Source organism: Lytechinus variegatus, chromosome 1 (assembly GCF_018143015.1).
Source record: "Lytechinus variegatus isolate NC3 chromosome 1, Lvar_3.0, whole genome shotgun sequence".
In the NCBI taxonomy this organism is placed as follows: Eukaryota; Metazoa; Echinodermata; class Echinoidea; order Temnopleuroida; family Toxopneustidae; genus Lytechinus; species Lytechinus variegatus.
Window position 1 is genome coordinate 15,001,701 of NC_054740.1, and position 22,360 is coordinate 15,024,060.

Genomic DNA, 22,360 nt, shown 5'->3' on the forward strand with positions numbered 1-22,360 from the left:
AATGTCATATTAGATAAATATTTAAGAGTGACTTCAATGGGGGGCTTCTGGAGGGACCTTTTTTGAAGATGAGTGAAAAGAGAAATGAGGTTACGCTGAATAGGTGATTCATCAGTCGGGCTTCTTCGTCTTGTCGATGGCTGACTCTTAACCACCGAGGGCTCGCTCTCTATTCAGCGTTTTTTCCTTGGGGTCCATGAATAGAGACGCCAATACTCGGTCAAAGAGATATGCAGGGACAATGCCGATAATTTGTGCATTTCTCTCTCCATTGGGTTAAAAGCCAGTCTTTGCCAGGGAAACGGGTGAGGGATGAGCTACATACAAAAGTCAAATTCACTATCAGACGGAGACCTCTGAAAATATGACATTAATCAATCTTTTGAAAGAAAATACAAATAAATTTAGTAAGGAGAGAGAGAGACAGAGAAGAAATAGAAATCAAGATTGATTAGGACTAGTCGAGAGAATTCATTGTGGTAAGCGCTTCATTGTGGTGGTATTCTAAATTGATGCCAGACTGAATATATGTTTGTGTAATTAGGACAAATTTAAAATAGGCAGATGATATTTTTTTCAACAGGAAACAGATAGCTATCAGTAGCAACGATAACAGGGCGTGTCCCGAGGAATGGGGATGTTTACTTCATTTCATTGCATACATAAATCTTGATAATATGCTATACACATCAAATACTGACACAAAGAATGCAAAATAACAAGTATATTTCTCACATTCCACATTATAATGAAAACCATTACATACAGTGGCGCTCAAAAGTTAGAGAACCCTAGCAAAAATGAACATATAGTGTTCAAGTTCTGCCATGTTTTAGATATTTAATTGTGGAGTCAGGTGATAAAATATCACAGTCAATAAAGTTTGTTTCTCTGGGCTCCTCTAACATTGTTGCATGGTTATCTTCATTCAAAACTCTGCATTTTTGTGGTGGGGTTCACTTTAGTCTGCAGGCACAGACCCTGATTGAAAATTTGATCAACAAGTGTGTCTCCATGCAAAGACTAGCACATACAAACGAGCGAGAGGGCCTTCATTACACAAGGCATGGTAGGCTGCACATTCAGACCCTTAACACGAGTGGAGGATTTGCACAGCCGACCAGGGTTCACTAACCTTTGAGCACAATTATACCTCTGCTAAAAACACATACACATGAAGATCACCATTTAATAAAATTTTTAAATGCTAGAATCATACCAACTGTGATCACAAATTTGTGAACTTCACCTGGAATGTACAGAACACGAAATGCATTTCCAACCCAGGAGAAGGGCCGTATTAAATTGCCAATTTAGGGAAAAAAACAAATCTGATGAAATTCAAACATCGGTATAGTTCTTTTTTAGTCTCAATAGCACAAGAGAAATGCTATGAATAATGACTTAATTAAAGACCCTGCCTCAGTGCATTTAATACATTTGCAAAGAGGATGCGGAACGTTAAAAAAAAAATGTTATCCGTTGGAAAATGCTATGCATCCGTTGTGTACTCATTGCATGTGTTTCATACGTCATATTTTCACAAATTTTCGCACATTTTGTCCATTTCTGGAGCATATGAAAACGGATGAAGCCACCTCCAAAATTTTGCTCATCCATGTGTCCTTTACGCATGTTTTGTGTCCATCTACCACTGGGACCAGGCCTTTGAATACAAATGTATTATCAAAGAGGACTACATGTATATGTATGCTGACTCAAGAAAATCTGATAAATGCGTTTTTGAGGATTGGTATTTAGATTATGTCAGAGAAAAAGATTTACATTAATTTTACCCAAGAAACAAGTTTTAAACCTATCTTTTCCCTTTTTTGCAGTGGAGGGGTGTGGTCTCTGTAATCTTGACTTGTGTAATTAATTTCATGAGGATATACCACATTCAATCAAATCAAAATGGATATGGAGAGCAATCACAAAAATAAAAATGTACTTTATTATAAAATGGTCAAAGCTGATTAGTAAGGGCTCATTATCCACAGTAATTTTTCACATCAAAACTGACCACCATAAAAAATAATTTATAATGACTGACAAGGCCCCAAATTATGACCCCTTCCCCTCTTCCATCTTATTCCAAAAAAAATTAATTCTGAAATGTGGGTTTAAATGAATAGGATTATAATTTGGATGTATTAATGACCTTCCAGCCCCTTCCTTTAGAACCTAATTTAAATGATGAATTGATGTACGATCATCATTGATTCGTTGAATGGTAATCATCAATGTATTCATATCAAATTTTACGATCTACAGAGTGGTATCTTTTATCAAAATTTGCATTCATTATATAATTACTCCTTTCTCAATGAGGGATGTAAAATGATAATTAGTCCAGGTGTTTTTAATAGCAATGGCATTTTGTAGTCTTTTAAGAATAAAAAAGGTTGACAAAAAAAGTAAGACAGGTCAAGGTAATTCATACCCTCTAGATTTTATCATGGCCAACAAGTATTTTCTAAATATCTGTATGTTCTTTATATCATCACTGTGCAGTTTTCCATATCAATATTTAAATAAAATATATCGAAAATACCTCATCATACAAAATTATTGTGACTGGCATACTGAGCCCACCCCCCCCAAAAAAAATAACCTTTCAGTTTCCCATACTACATGTATCTTACAAAATATATTTTGTATTGTCTTTGCGAAAGTATTATCTTTCTTTATGTTAGTTCTCCAATTCACTTCCTCTCTGAGTAATAAAAACTTTAAACTCTTTCTGCAAAGGGCCCCCACATGAATTCCATTTAGATGCGATCCACATGTATATATTTGACAACAACGCGATCAATGATAAAGGGTTTACCAATAAATTGAGAATGCATGAAAGATTACATCAAGTGACAAAAAGCAGATCATGTAATAAAATTTGAGACCTTTGGGGAAATCTTAAACCTACACCTATTAATGTTAAATGAGGATATGCTTAATATGTGTCTTGCCATATTTTCAATCTTAAAAGTAGTTTATACACTTCAGAATTCTGTCCTTAAATTTTATTCTGGAAGCATAGTGGTAAAGTGGTTCTTTCAGTTAGGATTTAAGGACGTTCCATAGCTAAAATGAAGTCCATGTCCTTTTCACCAAATTTTGCAGAGTTACTTTGGTATCTATGCATTATGAAAATGAAAAAAAAACATATAGACCTTTTCATGTGCTTATTTTTTTTCTACGGGACTTCAAAGTCGCCGTATTTGAATGATATGCAATCTTGCGCAATCAAGAGAATTATGCCACTCTCAGACCTCACGAATGACATCATCTTTACTCAGTGGATACCGCACCAAACTTCATCAAATTATCAAGATATAACAAAATGTATACCAAAGTAAGAGAAAGTCTTTTAATTGGTAAAAATATCTATTTGGAGTCAGCAGCGCCCTCATTTGGCAAGAATGGTGCAAAAACTCGGAAAAAAAATCTTCAAAGGCGTGAATCTATTTAGAAATTAAAAAGTATTTTGTAAGCTGCACTTTTTACAAAATCCATGTCATTTTCATCAAATTTGGCTAAACTGTAGAGGAATGTATATGGAAGATGTAGGGAAGTTAAAAATATAGGGTCCATGTGCTCATTTTTTAACTATGAGTATCAAAAATGTTGCGAGTTGGCATGAAAATCGCCTAAAATGTGCCGAAAACATGCAAAAGTCTCTTAAAATCCTCTAAAATGCAAATGGTTCCATATTTCAATCCCAAACATCCAAAATCCATGTCATTTTCATCATACTCTCCAGATTTGTAGAGGAATATTTTCTGAAGGCATTTAAATATTAAAAATATGGGGTCCATGTGCTCGTTTTTAAACTATAAGTGTCCAATATAGTGCAAGTTGGCTTGAAATCACCTAAAATGCGCCAAAACATGCAAAAGTCTAATAATACCGTCTAAAATGCAAATGGTTCAACATTTCGCTCCCAAACATTCAAAATCCATGTCATTTTCATAATGCTCTCTAGATTTGTAGAGGAATATTTTCTGAAGGCATCTAAATATAAAAAATATGGGGTCCATGTGCTTCACTTTCAAAACCCATGCCATTTTCACCAAACTTTGCAAAGTTGTAGAGGAAGGTATACCTAAGAGGAGCAAACATAAAAAAATATGGGTTTCTGTGCTTGTTATCAAACTATCAGCACTTTAACGCGCCAAAAGCTTTATCTATGTGAGGAAAAATTCCAAAACGCTCTACCATTTTCAAACTCTGGGTCATATTCATCATACTTTGCAGCACTACAGAGAAAAGTATTTTGAAATTGTAGAGGAATAAAAAAAAATGTTCCATGGAATAATTTCAGTTTATTCATGAAATAACACATCGGAACTGCAGTTAGTGCAGATTAGGAGAAAAATCAGCTCATACCTGATTAATCACCAGTTCATCCATTGTGACCTCAGCGCGCAGAGTGTAAAATATGTGCAGATCATGATGCTCATAAACATATCTGTGGAACGTCCTTAACACAATAAAAAACAAATCAAATGCAAGTCTGTGATACATGCATTTCACTAGTTAAAAGTCAAGTTGCGACTGACTTTTGGCAACAATGCTATCAAATTGTGTGTTCCCCCACATGACAAAGGGTCTATAGAATTGAGAATGTACGAAAAATTATATCCAATGACTAAAAGCAGATCATATCATATTTGACAGACCTTCTGGGAAATCATAAAGAAGAATGAAACCTTTGGAACAAGATAGCTTGTGTAAAAACAGAAAAATCAAAGAAACAGATCAACAAAAGTTTGAGAAAAATCGGACAAATAATGAGAAAATTATGAGCATTTGAATATTGCAATTACTAATGCTATGGAGATTCTCCAATTGGCAATGCGTCAAAGATGTGTGATGTCACTTGTGAACAACTTTTCTTTCTTCTTATTCTTTGATTTTTTTTTGTTTCGACACGCAAGCCTACTTGTTCCAAAGGTTTCATTCCCCTTTAAACCCTCCACATATTTTTCATCTTGAAAAGTAGTTAACAAACTTCAGAAATCTGTTCTAAAAACTTCACTCTGAAAGCGCCGTAGTAAAGTGGTTATGACTTTTGTCTTGCAATCAACTGACTCCTCGTTACAAAATGTCTTGTCATATATATATATGCTTTTTTAAAGAATGTCTGTAAAAGTTATGGTAAAGGGTCATTTAACGTGGAGTAAATTGGGGAATCTCATAACTGTTCCCAACATTCTATTCTTACAAAAACATATTGACCATTAATTTTTTTTCCACTTCTTCCTTTATGTTTTTATACCCCCATCCCCCCCAAAAAGGTATATACATATAAGCAGTTATTTCATTATGTTCGGGGTCAAGACGAAAATAAAATGACATGCAAATTTGCAACAAAAACAACAAAAGTCCTCTAAAACACAGATATTTCATATCATCCAAACCATAATAGTGTTAGGAGATACACCATCATAAAATTTGGTAAAAAAAGGCATACAGTTATTAACATTTCAGGGTAATTTCGTCAAATAGTTTTTATCACTCAATTTTTTTTTTATTCATTGCTATTATCATTATCATACATGTATATGCATTTGTAGAAATAGAAGTACTTATTTTCCCATGCAAGTCAGACTCTGTTTTCTCCTTCCAAAGAAAGACCTTTGGACAAAGTCCTGTTTTGACTGTGAGTCAAGGGAACAAAAACAAAAACTAGGCACCTTTCAGACAAGTTAACCACCTTTGATCTTGGTCCAACCAGGAGTTGAGTTTATGTTGGGTTTTTTTAGGAGGAAAGAACGTTTCAAAAACGCACATTGCAAATGTAGTACAAAACATAATCCAAGATGTGTAAATGCTCTCCCATTGTGACTTGAGAGAGAGTAAGAGAAGCCCATTTCCAAAACAAACACTGCATATTGTTGTTAACTATTCATGTTTCAAAACATGAATTCTACCATACAATGCTCAGTCCTGTACACACACTTATGATTCATTCCAGTTCACCAAAGTCATTGTTATCCACAAAAGGTGGCGCGATTAGAGTTTGGAGAAAGAGTGAAAATTGGCACTATCAATTGCTAATTTGAATGACTTTAAATACCATGAAAACTGTTCTGAGAATCTCAAAAGAATGCCGCAATCATCGCCAAAAAATGATTTTAATACTATTCAAAAATTCATAAAATCTTAAGTGTTTGCCACTTGTCTTTTGTCAATGTTCATAGCTGTGTTTATTCAAAGTTGAAAGAAAATACATTAGCAATCAGGGATGCCAGTTGGAATTGATCAGAGGGCCTGAAAATCACCTAGAATACAATATTTTGTACACAAAAATGCTAAAACTATGGCCTGAAAATAAATTGCTAGAGCCTGAATTCAGGCTTTTACCTGAAAACTGGCAGCATCCCCAGGCAATGTAAACACTGATTGAAAGTCTACTTAAATAGCATGCACTTTTTTGTTATTTGTATCAAATTAATATCATTGTGATAATATAAAAAGAATAATCCTTTTAGAATATCTCCTCAGTGAGGTCAAAATGTGACAAAATTAATAGTACATCATTTTCACATTTTTGTCAACCAGAAGAAGTCTGCCAAACTTGTCAAGCAATTTTTCATTCCATTTTCATTTAGTCATTTCCACTTGAAGATAAAAAGCATTTCATACATGTACATATACATATGCAATCAAAACAAACAAGATAATACAAATATCTATGGATGGGAGGATCATAGAAAGCACATAAATGGCTTGTTGGAAATGATTCTCACAAACATACAAAATAAAAATGGGATTAAACTAAATATACATTAAAGTGGAAATATGATTTATACAAAATATATAAACAAACTAAGAAATACAGCAAACTAGAAAATATATTTTATGAATAATACAATACAAGCCTTTCCAACACTAAAAAATCAAGACAATTTTGAAAATGTTGACCAGTTCTCTAGATTGGACTGAATCCAATATACATTTTTCATGTAGACATGCAGGATTCGTTCCTATATTTTGCTTTTGCAAGAGATGTTCAAGAGATCTGATGGTTATCAGCATGCAGGTTATGGGAATCGCTTCTTTCCTGCTAGTCTTTTCTCTGGATAAAAATGGAGACCAACCCCTTCCAGCTCCCGATGCTTTCATTTTTCACAACTTTCTTGGTTTGCTTCATTCCGTTTCTTTTACTTCAAGTATCTATTTTCGTATCTGTTTAGTTCTGTGCAATGTTCCTCCATTTGTTTCACAATTCAGTATGTCTTCAAATATACATCATTCTTCACAGTAAAAGCGCTGTTTAAATTTTTTATTCAACGCTGTTTACCATATACTGCACGGTTTGTCTGGTTTTTCTTCCTCTTTCCTTTCGAGGCCTTTATCAATTTCAAACTCTAAGCTTAAGATGGAGGTCTCCCACATTTCAAAATGTATTATGTCTATATATGTATATATATACTTGTTTTAATAGTTAAAAAAAATATATATTTCAATTAGATTGTTAGAATGTATTTATGCATATTATTCATTATGTCATTTGCTTATTGTTATGTTATGCTGAGAAAAAACGATTACACTTGTATATACTTTTGTTATTGGATGTGGAAATAAAAATCAAATCAAATATGAAACAGTAGTTATTTAAGTGTTTAAAATCTGGAAAAAAACAATTTTTCATATTTACATCTAAATAAATTAAGCATGGTTATTAAAAAAATGTTACACAACTATTGTAAAGTTCATATATTAACAGCGATAAAATATTAATCAGCATTTTTACTGTGTTCCATTTTCTTCTGTCGCCTTCTGCCTTTATCCTGGCTTTCATCCTTCTAATTTTGCCCTTTATATTTCTTTTTTCCTTACCTTTTTATGCAGATTCTTTTCTCTGTCTTTATTCTTTCTTTAAAAAAAATATGAATTGTAACCTACCATGTATGCTGCTTTCTTTCTTCCTTCAATACCGTCATAATCTTGTTCTTTAATTGTTCTTTTCCTCTTTTTTTCCCCACCTTCTCTCTTTCCCTCAATCTTTCATTCCATCACCAAGTCATTCTTGGTCACCGACAGAGAATGCATCTATGCTCCATCTTGTCCCCTCTCCTTCCCTCTTTCCTCCTTCCCTCCATCCTCTTCTCTCCTTCCCTCCACCCTCCATTCCCTCACCAAGTCATTCTTGGTCACCGACAAAAAATGCATCTATGCTCCATCTTGTCCCCTCTCCTTCCCTCCATCCTCTTCTCTCCTTCCCTCCACCTTCCATTCCCTCACCAAGTCATTCTTGGTCACCGACAGAGAATGCATCTATGCTCCATCTTGTCCCCTCTCCTTCGCTCCATCCTCTTCTCTCCTTCCCTCCACCCTCCATTCCCTCACCAAGTCATTCTTGGTCACCGACAGAGAATGCATCTATGCTCCATCTTGTCCCCTCTCCTTCTCTCTTTCCTCTTCTCTCCTTCGCTCCATCCTCTTCTCTCTTTCCCTCCACCTTCCATTCTCTCACCAAGTCATTCTTGGTCACTGACAGAGAATGCTCCATCTTGTCCCCTCTCCTTCCCTCTTTCCTCTTCTCTCCTTCGCTCCATCCTCTTCTCTCCTTCCCTCCACCTTCCATTCCCTCACCAAGTCATTCTTGGTCACTGACAGAAAATTCTCCATCTTGTCCCCTCTCCTTTCCCTTTCCTCTCCTCACCATCCCTCCATCCTCTTCTCTCCTTCCCTCCACCTTCCATTCCCTCACCAAGTCATTCTTGGTCACTGACAGAAAATTCTTCATCTTGTCCCCTCTCCTTTCCCTTTCCTCTCCTCACCATCCCTCCATCCTCTTCTCTTCTTCCCTCCGCCTTCCATTCCCTCACCAAGTCATTCTTGGTCACTGACAGAGAATGCTCCATCTTGTCCCCTCTCCTTTCCCTTTCCTCTCCTCACCATCCCTCCATCCTCCACCCCTTACCCAATCATTCTGAGTCACTGACAGAGGATGCAACAAATTGTTCTTCTACTAGTCCCATCTCCTTCTCTCACCTCCCCTCCATCCTCCATTCCCTTACCATGTCATTCTAAGTCACTTAAACAGAGAATACACCAATGATCCATCTAGTCCCTTCTCTCTTTCCTCTATATCCTTTCTTCTCTCTCCTTCTCACCTTCCCTCACCCTCCATTCCCTCACCAAGCCATTCTGGCCTTTCTGGGTGACTGACCAAGAATGCATCAATTTTTCATCTAGTCCCCTCTCCTCCCTTTCTTCTTTCATTAGCTCCACCCGTTCTTCCCTCTCTCCTCTTCTCACCTTCCCTCCATTGTCCATTCCCTAACAATAGGTGGTTTCAGACCGCCTCGAAGTTTGTCAGTTCCAGGTATTTTCTGATTAGGAAATTTACCCCGATCAGAAAATACCAGGAAATATTGGCAATGTGAAAGCAAATTACGCATAATCTCCCAGAAAGAAATTACTCTCTAAATAGTAGGTACTTGTCAAAATTACAAGAACTTTTGCGAAGATTTTTTCAAGGTCGCAGGTATTTTGGTAATGTGAAAGCAATTTACAGGAACTTTCAGCCCAGCGTGTAGTTGGGCGCGGGAGCCGTGGGTGGCTGCTGAGCTAGTGATTTTGAATCTCGCGCCTTGCCTGATTATCAGACCATACTGCGCATGCTCATAATTTCAGGAACTTATCCCGAAGGTTATGTTTCGGGGCAGTGTGAATGCAGGAATAATTAATGTGTATTTTTTAGCTTGAAATTTTTTTCGTAATTTAACGGGGATTCTTATGATTGAGGCGGTTTGAAATCACCTAAAGTCATTCTTGGTCACTGACAGAGAATGCACCAATTCTTCAAGTAGTCCCCTCTCCTTTCCTCCTTCCCTCCACCCCTTCTTCCCTCTCTCCTTTTCTAATATTCCCTCCATCCTCTATTCCCTCACCAAGTCATTCTTGGTCACCGACAAAAAATGCATCTATGCTCCATCTTGTCCCCTCTCCTTCCCTCCATCCTCTTCTCTCCTTCCCTCCACCTTCCATTCCCTCACCAAGTCATTCTTGGTCACCGACAGAGAGTGCATCTATGCTCCATCTTGTCCCCTCTTCTTCCCTCTCCCCTCTTCTCACCTTCCCTCCATCCCCCATTCCCTAACCAAGTCATTCTAGGTCAATGACAGAGAATGCACCAATTCTCTATCTAGACCCCTCTCCGTTCCCTCTCTGGTAGATATTATTCCATGTAATTGTATAATTATGGGGGTCACATCCAAGGTCAACCAGTCAAACCCCCCTCAGAACCGGACACAATTCTTTCTAATTCTGACTTCTACCAAATTACTTGTTTTGCCTGTCTATCATGACAGAAATGCAAGGCAAAGTAAAACAAATATAATACAAAAAGGTTGAATATCAGAAAAATGCAAGAACTGCCATTTCCCAAATCAATCTGAAATATTTCAGTTTTACAGAATGTTGTACTTTCTTGAAACTGATATATGCACAGAACACACAAAATTAGACATTAACTTTATTACATTAACAAAGAGAATTTTAAAAGAAATTTCTGAGCAGTAAACTGGTGATCCATCGGCCACGATCATGCCAGCTGCAAAGTAGAATTTACGCATATCTAATACCCTTTTCATAAACCTATCCTCCAATTAGCCGCCTAAGAGTAATGCGGATAATTCAATAAAAATTGCGTTCATAAACTCTGAAAATAAGCCGCATTATTTTTACGAGCGCCCGTCCTGAAAAAGGCGGATAATCGCCATGACAACTGGACACGCCCCCTCCGATGCTGTTGTGTTGGCCTTGTGACCGCACCATGGCAATTATCCGCATTATTTGGAAATGCGTTCATAAACTCAAAATCTTATCCCGATGCCGCTATTATGCGGATAATAGCAGCATCAGAGTAATGCGGATAACTCTTGTCCTCCTCCAATTTTACGACCAAATTATGCTGCTATTAGCCGCCTAATTCATTTTAATTGGGTTTATGAAAGGGGTATTAGTATGTGCATTTTTTTCCTAAAGATTTGTCTGAAAATGCAGGGCAACAAAATCAAATGTCCCTTTTTATACTGTAATACGAGAGATCAATTTCTGGTGGAATGGATGTTTGTTCCACATCCATTGACATCATCAATGCCAGTAGCACAAAGGTTTGTGAATGATTACAGATATGACGGAATGATTATGATTGGTTGCTATTAGTACTTTGGAAACAAATCCTTGTAATACAGACCCCAAGACATTGTCGAAAGTCCAAACATATCCAGTTTTACAAGTCTTTCACACTCTCAGATTAAATGTGCATTATATTTGGGCCAAAAATTAATTCATGAAAGTTACCAAAGTATGCTAAAGAACCGGGATAGGAGAGAAGAGTAAGTTCTCAACATGGGAGAGAAAGTCTCCTGCCAACACCCCCCCCCCCCCTCTTTGCTTCTCTTTCAAGTTACCGGTCAACTTCAAAAGATTGCAATTCCAAGGTTTGTGATGGCACTATACAGTTTCAGAGTTGGCGGGGCAGTCTCCAACAAACTTCTTGCCCGACTGTTCACGCTGCCTCCAGGGCTTCGTCGCAGACTCTGAGCCGTGGAAAGAATAGTGCAAATTATGTATATTAGTGTCATGAGCCAAATGGTCAGTGATTTCTTTCACCGACATCTGTTACAAACTACTAAAATCCCTGCTTCTGATTGGCCGAGGGTAGATTTGTCCGGGTGATTCATTGACAAGATGCTCAATGAAACACTCCCCTTGTGTTGCACAGATCATCAACGTTTACTCATTTACCATTGCATCAATGTGACCCCATTCACACTAGCTGGAAGAATTTCATGAACAGTGATTGTTAGAATTCTTTCATGTTTATGAAATAGCTAAAGAAGATTAGTGATATTTAGGTAGGCCATATCCTTTGAACATCGTACGTTTAATAAAGTTTAATAAAAATTGGGTGGGGTACAGCATTTTGAATTTTAAATGTATTATTTATGTACAATTTTCCACCCTAACCCAATAAAATGTCATAAATATCACGCCAAAATCCCCAAATTTACATATACTTTTTATGACAGGATTTCTCCCTTTTGTTTACTATTAAATTTTTGAGTGATAATACTTACTAAATGTAATCCAATCTGAACAGGAAATCCCCACCCCTCTCATTCTCTCTGTATACATCTTACTCTCGGTGGTTTCTGACCGCCTCGAAGTTCGTCAGTTCCGGGTATTTTCTGATCGGGAAATTTACCCCGATCACAAAATACCAGGTAATATTGGCAATGTGAAAGCAAATTACGGGAACTTATAGCCCAGCGTGTTGTTGGGAGCGGGCGCCTTGGGTGGCTGCTGAGCTAGTGATTTTGAATCTAGTGCCTCGCTTGCTTATCAGACCATACTGAGCACGCTCATAACTTCAGGAACTCACACCGAAGGATATGATTCGGGGCGGTGTGAATGCAGGAATAATTAATGGGTATTTTTTAGCCAAAAAGTTCTTGTAATTTAATAGGGATTCTTGTGATCGAGGCAGTTTGAAACCACCTTATTTTCTCTCCCCGAAGAAAGAGGAATGACGGAGGAAATGTACATATTTGCCACAGATTAACCCCGTCCAAATCTACCTCCCATAATCTACTCATTTTGACATCACCCTCATCCATTCCACGCATCTTTCTGCGGCCACACACCTCTCCCGGCAACCCGATCACCTTCCTCCCCTCCACCAAGAGAGGGAGAGGCTTTGGCAGAATTGCCTCGTAATTGCCTCAAATTGAATGCGGGCTTACTCCGTAATGACAAGTCGGATCGAAATGACAGGGAAATGGCTGCAAATGGAAGAGAAATTTTCAAATAAACCTGCCATGTTCCTGCACTTCTTTGGGTTGACCTCTGACCCCTGAACAGATTAAGAAGATCAGTCTAGCCAAATTGATACACTTTCATGTTCGGTGCATTCATACCCAATCCAATCACAAAAAATATTCTTGAAAAAAAGGCCTCACCAAAATGCCTTTAAAGGACAAGTCCACTCCAACAAAAAGTTTATTTGAAAAAAAGGAGAAAAATCCAACAAGAAAAACACTGAATATTTTATTAAAATCGGTTATAAAATAAGAAAGTTATGACATTTGAAAGTTTCGTTTAATTTCACAAAACAGTTATATGCACATCCTAGTCGGTATGCAAATTGGCAGACTGATGACGTCACCCACTCACTATTTCTTTTGTATTTTATTACATGAAATATGAAATATTCTAATTTCTCCTCCTTGTCAAGTGAAACTAAATTTTATTTCTCCCTGAACATGTGGAATTACCATTATTGTAATAGTTTATGGTTAAAATAAGTTTGTCCTTATTGTCAAATCTGTAAAAATTGGAATATTGTATTATTCAAACAATAAAAAACAAAGAAAAAGTGAGTGATCTACATCATCGACTCTCTCATTTGCATATCACCGAGTTGTGCATATCACCGTTTTGTGAAAAATAAACGAAACTTTAAAATGTCATAACTTTCTTATTTTACATCCGATTTTAATGCAATTTTCAGTGTTATTTTTGTTTGATTTTTCTCTTTTTATTCAAATCAAATTTTTTGCTGGGGCAGACCTGATCTTTAATACAATTTGCACATTCATATTTGCCCAAAGAAGAACTACTTCCTGTAGTTATCAGCACACAACAAAGACTCTTGCATTCCTATGGGTCACCACAGGATGCTAATTCTTTCTCGTCTCACACTGCTAGCCCCCACAAGCTAGGCTAAATCAATGTAAATTATGAAAAAGTACCCTTTTTGCACATATGTTCATTAAGGGAAATCTTAGTAATTGGCCTCTACATTGGTAAAATATCAGGTACTTTTGTAATCAAGTTGGCGTGAAAGTACCTGTTGACATTCATGTTCTTACAATCATCAAGCATCACTAGATGCATCAAATCCCATCAAGAAAATTTAAGTGATCGAGACATGCAATGTACATCAACCTTCCCTTCTACATCTGTCACCTATCTACAAATCTCCAGATTTCGTTCTCAACTTTGACATGTTTGTGACATATTTCTGCAAGTCTCTGCAAAGAATTATTATGTCAATGGAAGTGATGTTGTGGTACATCAAGTCAACAAGCCAAGGCTACTCTTTGCATCTTCCTTCTACATTGTATTTTTCTAGGTGTGTTCATTCTCACAAGTGGTTGTGTCCTTACAAATTTTCAGAGAAACTCTGATCTAGAACATATACCGGAAATATGCTGAAAAGCATATCAACAAAAAACTTCATTATGGAAGGCGAATGGGTATAGCCTAAAGCACTTATGAATCTTGCAGATTGTTGGGTACCTCAAGTCTTTGCCTATGAGACTGGCACTTTCTGGAGCCTGTAAAAAATATTTCATTTCAAACAATACTTGTATGTAGTCCCATGAAATGACGTGTCAATGTTATTTTACAATGTCTATTTCGAAACTGCTCATCTTCGGAAATATAGAAGCTCCTTGGTATAAACGCCTCCTGGGTATGTGTATAAACGCACTCCCAGACAGCCCTTGTCAAAGGGCATAGGGTTTGTCACACTTACCTGGGCTGTACATATGGTACTGGTTAAACTTGGCTATGTGTCTATCTCTCACATATACCCCCTGTGGCGGTCAGAATTAGTGTTGAGGACAAGAAGGGCGTTGATGCACACACCTTCATACTGCCTTAACACCCTTTCAGCTCTACAAGGATTATCTTGATATTATTTTGAACAGAATGGAATGCAGAAAAGTCCAGATTTGGAATTCATGTATGTTTCAAATCAAATAAGTATTTATCATGAATTCATCTTTTATGTTTACTGTAACATATATAGGGATATGCTCAATGTTTTATTGACCTTTTTTTGGACATTGTTTAACACAGACTTACGGAAACATGTATAATATATTGTATCTTTCAATAAAAAGTTCAGAAATGTCTTATGATACAGGACCAATGAAGCATTTCTTCATCAATGTAGCATAAGATATAGAAACCACATAACTTTCAAATAGGCCTACACGTAAATACGATGACAAAGACAAAAGTCAAGAAAAAAATGACATATTCATCAATATCAATTAATTGAAGCACAAATGGATCACTGCCGGAAGAAGACAGTAATAAATGTAGCATTATTGCTTATTGAGCTGATCAGCAAAGTTTAATTTTTTAAATAGTCAACAAATCACACACATACTCTGCAAAGCAAAGTTCATGTATGTGTTTTATCAATAAAACTTTTAGAAACTAAATGAAAGTCTTCGTAAAGATTGTAATCAGCTTTTGATAGTAAATGAAAATCCAGTGACAAATGTCAAACAAGGGTAGAGTACGGACAGAATCCACCTGTATGCCTGCGCAAAACCATCGTTCATGGACTACCTGCACACGTGCATTCCATAACATCTGAGAGAAAAATCACTCATTCCTCGTTCACTTTCATAAATAAAAAAAAGGGTTAAAAGGACAAAAGAGAGAAAAACGGTCTTTCGAAGAAATGACTGGAAAAGGTGGGTTCAGAATCCCTGATACATTCCAGACATTACGGATTGATGTACTGATCATAATCAACATTAGGATGGCAGGAAACGTGGGGGTATCTAATGCAATAGAGGGCCAGGAGGAAAACAATCTCCTAAAAATACTACATTTGTTGACGTCAAACCAGCCAGCCTGTATAAGTAGATACACAGTGACAACACTTCTCACTTCCCCCCCCCCCACGTGTAAAAGAGTACTGACCTGCATTAAAGGTACACCCTAGAATGCTTTAAAGGCAGAATATACACAGTAAAAATGTTGTATAATGTTGTATAACATTTTTATACAACGCTGTTTAAAATATGAACCTTGTTTCAACAGTTTAAACAACTGTTTAAAATCTTAAACAACATAGTTTATTTTTTAATATTTGGATCTCAATAAAGCATGGTTGTTTAAACTATCAAAACTGTCAAACAACTACTTACCTGTAGAGAGGTATCGTTTACAACTTCACATACTCATCTCAATGAGGGTAATGAACACACAACATTTCTAATTCGATTTTTACATAATGGCCTATTGTTCCTGGGTCAAACTACACAGTACAGTGGTCAATGGAGGAGTGTCTTGTAATCAGAGTAAGAATCTGCTATGATGAAAAACTGAATGCACTTCAGTTGTACCAGGTTTTGATGTTTGCAAACTCATTTGTGATTAATCTTGTTCTGACAAGTCGTCTGATCTGACGACTTTCCTTGATTTGATTGGCTGAGAAGCACCGCTCCTATGGTAACTGTCATATTAGACAGGACTTGTCAGAGAAAACGCCCGGGGGGGCCACTTCCATTCACGAGTGGATACCATGCGCGACCATGGGGTCTCGAAAAGCACCCTAAACACGTAATTTCCATATTCTGAAAATGCACCCCTAAACAAGTATTGGCGTGTGAAACCCTACCCTTAACAAGTATTGGAAACAAAATGATACTCTTAGCACATATTCCCCGAAATGAACCCCTAAACAAGTACAGGAATGTTTTATTGTTACGGGTCCTTCGGTCATCGGCTTTACCTTATTTGGTTTAGTACGATCCCACCTTCTACACCTCGCGCAAAACAGACTCTAAACACGAAGTGTTGGGGCAAAAAGGACATCCTTTATAAAACATTTTAATTTTTGTTTTATCATCCCCACAAATTCGACCCTAAACACGTAAATTTCCTAGCGAAATAGATACCCTTTTTTCATTATTTTTGTGTTTTTGACACCCTTATCACGTTACGTACGTAACGTGCCCTATCGTGAAAAGGACATCCTTTTTACGTGTTTTTTTGGTCACGCATGGTATCCACTCGTCAATGTAAGTGGCCCCCATGGGAGAAAACGTCAGACAAGTCCTGTCATGAAATGCAGGGCAGGTGTTACTGTTAATAGAATATTGCTTTAATATCAACAAACCTAGACCCTGTTCTCATAACCCTCCTTAAACTAGTTTACTAGAAACTAGTTTAATATGTAATGAGAACAGTTGAAGCGCTCTTGGAAGCAATCTTCCAAGCCGGTTCGAAAAACCATCTCGCGATGTAGTTTACAAGAACGCTTTGCCTTGTTAAACCAGTTTAATAGTGTGAGGGCACAACCGTTCTTCTGGAAGGGATCTTCGCAAAAGTTGTTTGTAGAAAGCCTAAGCTGCAGTTTCAAATTTCGCACAAAACTCTCAAAGCGCACCCATAGCAACAAGGTTGCTTTCCGTGAAGCAGTTTTGAAAACAGCTTTTGGGTGATCAAATGGGAATGCTAGCAAAGCGATCTTCCAAATTGGTTTCCTGAACTGGTCTCCACTATTAGTTTTTAGGATTGTAATGAGAATGTTGTCCTGACCAGTCAGTGTTGGACCAACCTCTGAACATAGCCATGTTAAGCAAGACATGGGGTGCATCCCTCCCCCACAACCTAATGGGAGTATCAGTAATAAAGATAGCCATCCACCCACTGTGTGAGTGTGTGCTCAGATATAGAAACTGATTTCCACCAGAGGAACATTCAATCAAGTTTCGACTGCTTCGCCAAGTTTCACTTTCACATGTAAAAATACATGATTTGCTTGCCGAGTCTCCCTTGGAGAGAAAAAAATCAAACTTCTAAAGGTGCTCCAAACTGTACATGAAAGGTCAAAGACAAAATAGGGGGGGGGGATACAATGACAGCAAACACACACATGAATGAGACCTTAAATTGGAAAAGAACTGCTTTTAACTTAAAGGTATTGTTTAACTTTGTGAGCAGCCGATTTAAAAAATTCTCAAACCAAGATGAAACATGTGTACAAGTGCATGTATTAGAACTAATAAACCCTGAAAACAACCATTATTGAGAATGAAAAGCTAAAGCTACAAGGCAAACCCCTATTTTGTAAATAGGCGTCTTATAGACACCTAAATAGTACACATAAGTGTATGGGATGAAATTAAGATGGTATTTCCGGTCACTTTATATTTCAATTTTTGAAGCACTAAATAATCATTTTCGAACGCAATTTTTTCTAGGCTTCATTTTCGGAACATATCACAGACAAAGGTGACAAGTGTGTCCTTCTAGCTTGAGCAGATTTTTTTAAAGTCAAACCAATGTTAAACAATCACTTTAACAGTGCCATGGGACTTTGCTAGTCTGCTGTACAAACCCTTCACTCGAGTTCAGGGTCTGAATTGCAGCCTACTCATGCCTTGTGTACTGAAGGCCCTATGTGCTAGTTTTTGCGTGGAGACACACTAGTTGATCAAAGTTTCAATCAGGGTCTGTGCCTGTAGACTAGGACTTTCCTGGGTTAAAGAGCCTCCCAAAGACATGCCAAGCTTTCAATTGACTGCATTATTTCTGAGAAGTTATATCTACACAAAAGTCAAAGCTAGAATATTACAACATGTACATATTCAAAGGACGAAAAACACCAGGAAAGTGAGCCCAGGGCCTTAATTTCAATATTTTTAAGGCAAGGCCACTGTTCTAAAGGGCACATTTTTACTTGTATATTACATCCTAATGGAAACAATTAAAAAAGGAACACAAAATACCCCTGGTCGCTAAAAGGAGCATTGAGGCAAATTAATAAAGACATCGATGGCCAAGTGTACATGTAGTCTTGAAATACTTAAAGCACTGCGCCCCCTTGTTTCACATTAAACATATGGGTTAGAGACATAGCACGGGGCCTTGTCTTTCAAAGAATTACAATTGATCCAATCAATCTCAACTGTATGGAAATTCATCCATACCAAGATTTTTTCTACAAGAAATTTTCACAATCTCCCTAGCAAACAAAGAGCATCGCACTGAATCTCCAAGAGAACGATATATATAAATAAATAAACATATCTAGAAAATATTTTGAACAAATTTGCATTTTAGTTGTTGACGTTGCTGGCCATCCATAGTTGTGGTTGATTGGTTCAATCACAAAACTTTACAAGATGGGGGCCCAGGTCTGTAAAAAATTATAGTCCAGTGAGATTTTCTTATTCCCATTCCCTACCAATCTTCCTTCAGTTTAGATTTTTCTTGTATAGTTCTATTGATATTTTGTAGGAGAATTACATTATATACACTTTTCATGATTATAATGATATAATCGCTAGAGGGTATTCATTTGTCTCGCAATCTACTATGGTAGATGTGATCACTCTCGCAAAAAGTGTTCACTGGCTTTCTAGGAAATTCGTGAAATTCGGAAACCGATCACACAACGGATCAGTGCCCACCTATTGTTCTCACGTTCGTGCCTACGGTCCTGGAGATTAGTATAAATAGAGTACGTTATCAGATAATTTTCGTCACTTGATAAAGAGTTGCAGCGGCACTCGAAAGCTCGTGAACTTGTAAGCTAGTGAACATTTTTTGCGTGATCACAAATTTCCTAGAAAGCCAGTGAACACTTTTTGCGAGAGTGATCACAAATTTCCTTGTTGACCATAGTAGATTGCGAGACAAATGAACCTATTTAGTATAATGATATAATCATCGGCATCTCTATACTTTACAATGATTATCATTTTTATTTTGCACAAGCTACTTTCAAATTTCCAGATCAACATTTCCTGGAACATTTCTGGTTATTGGGGTGGTTGAGTTGCTTTGCTATGACATTTCACCTTTTTCTGTTCTCTAGAATTCTACTTCTACCCTCATTCTTTCATTTCTTATTCATTTATTGTTTAATATTTATATGGACATTTGGAAAATTGAAAATATTTTTTCCCAATACTTTGTCAGTTGTGAGGAAAGAATTATAAGTCTTTTCTTTTTTATTATATCCAATTATACAAAATGATTGACTGATTACGATCAATCCGGTCACATTCACTAAAAAACTTACAGACCAAGCTTTGTTTCAAATATCCTCCCATTTTATGTATGGAGAAAAAAATAAATTTATCTGGTTAAAAAATATTGCAAAATTTATAATTGAATCAAATACAAGGCAGAAGCTTTCATAAGGATTTAAAAGAATATCTTGATTCGAATTATAATTTGCTTAATCACTAAAAAATAAATATATTTATTTTTTTATAATCAAATCGAGGTTGTCCCCTATCAAACTAAATTTTGTTCAGTGACCTTTGGCAAAATTAATGAGCCTGACATTTTACATTCAACCACCAGACCAAGACTTTGTGTTCGGGAAGTGCCAAGTTTGTCAAACTCGTGTTCGGTTCGGTGTTTTGGCAATAAAGCACTATGACGAATTGAAATAGTGATCAAAGCATTCAGGGGATTTCCCAAAGCAAGAGACAGGCAAAAAGAAAGTTCAACCAAAATCAAAAGTTCTTAAATCTTGAATACTTGTTCATGGCAGGAAAATGTGTGGCATATTTCCATAATCAGGAAATAATTTAATTACCTGAATGGGATGACAACATAAACCCAACGTCCTATCACAATGAGAATACCTTTAAAACATTTATTATGATCTTTATATATATTTCCTCTCTTAAACACGCCTTGAAGGTTATCAATACAAATTAGTCACCTATGTTAATTATGGTTCATTCTTTTGTAACATAATACCATCATTTTGAGAGCTGTAATATAATTGATCATTTCATATTTTAACTTTATATTTGTTATCGTTATTATCATAAAATGTAGTATCATAATTTATGACCATTTAAAGTCTCTTTCAAAATAAGTGGTTTTTAATGAAATGTCAGTCTTTTCTCAGACATCTTTAGCTTTCAATATTATATAAACAGTGTACAATCTATTGTACAATATACTGGATTATTATTCATACAGACAATTTTAGAGCCCAAATACAAGTGTTATTTTGTTGATGCACTCGACCCACTTAAAAAGTTTGTTGAACTCGCCTAATATTTTTTTCCGAGGTGACACAATATTGAAAATATTGGACGACTAGAAGGGGAATCCCCAAAGTTTGTATGGGGTCCTAAAGCTGCGCGGGTCCTAAAGCTATGCACCACTCATCACGCGCGCATGCAGTTTTCAATGGCAAATGCGCACTCTGTGTGTCGAACTGTGACTGCAGAGTGATGAACAATTCCTATTAAATTTTTTCTACAGAGGCTGCAGTAAATCTCTAAATGCAGAGAAAACCAACAACTGTTAGGAAGTTTGGAGTTATATTCGCTTTAATTTCATTTTATCCTATAATAATTTGAATATATTTTAGAAATTGAGGCACAGGAAATACTATTTTTTTGCATGATAAATCGAGTGCGCAGCTTTAGGACCCCTTCTACATCGGGCGGCGAAATCAAGAGGTGTTCGAAAAACACGACTGGATTTTCGTATTAGTGAGTTTTGTGATAGTTGGTTAATGATCTTTAGAAAGGTTTGCCACAAATTAGTGAAATATAATTTGTTGAAATATTAAAATTGGGACAGTTTTTATTGTTTGAAAACAAAGTGCGTAGCTTTAGGTCCCCCATCATACAGCAGAGTCAGAGTCTCAGGGCGGGAGGGTAAGTTTTAAATTATTTGTTAAAATTCTCTGTATGAATAATAATCATAATACTGGATGTCCCATTGTTTGGTCAATACAAGGAAATATAGGACTCGCTTTGCAAAGCTCGTCCAATATTTCCTTGTATTAACCTCAAGGCCATCCAATATTATATAATTATATGTACAACCATGGAGCTTTAGCTTCACGGTACAACAAATATAATATTATCCCAAGTGCAGGTTTATTTCACCGAACCGAAGGCCAAGGTGAAATAGCCCTGCATGAGGGATGTTATATTACACCCTTTCTCCACTCCCTGGGGAGCACTCCATCAAGAGTTCCAAGACCTGATTGCTAAGCATAAACACAAGGTTTCCTGTGCTACTGGGTACCTATTTAGCACCTGGGTAGAGAGTTGCAAATTGTGGATTGATGCCTTGCCGAATGACTCATTGGGATTCAAACACATGACCCTCTACCGGTAATCCAAGGTGTCATTCAGAACCGCTATACTTCAATACTTCCATGAAAAATGAATTAACTTATAATGCAGTTTTTACAATAACAAACAAGTTTTTTATGCTTGTTCAATTGAGAGAAATATAAATACAAACCTTGTTACTTGCTTCCACTGATGGTCCATCACTCAATACAAGAATTTGACTTTTAACTCCTTCCTTTACATTTTCATCTGAACCTGTTGTAACAAACAACAAATGATACTACATGTACAATAAGAAGTAAATCCTCAGCTGAAAACGTGTACAGTTCAATGAAAGAACATGATGAAAATTATTACCGGTACATATATCTACTAAAAATATAATACACAAGTATCTCATACAATCTACATGTCAACAATTTAGTATCAATATGCATATTAAGAACAACTTAAGTCCATGATAT

At 36.7% G+C, this 22,360-nt stretch overlaps 1 protein-coding gene across 3 annotated transcripts in view; it reads right to left on the minus strand.

Annotated features, from left to right (window-relative positions):
- LOC121406985 (pirin-like protein) overlaps positions 1-22,360 on the minus strand; it is an 85,638-nt gene that overhangs the window by 36,188 nt on the left and 27,090 nt on the right. For 2 of the 3 annotated variants that reach the window (XM_041597861.1, XM_041597868.1), the window contains exon 7: positions 22,069-22,151. In XM_041597861.1, the coding sequence (XP_041453795.1) occupies positions 22,069-22,151 (83 nt within the window). Of the gene's footprint in view, positions 1-11,410; positions 11,559-22,068; positions 22,152-22,360 lie in introns of those variants that run through there. The other variant, XM_041597879.1, reaches the window with a different exon arrangement.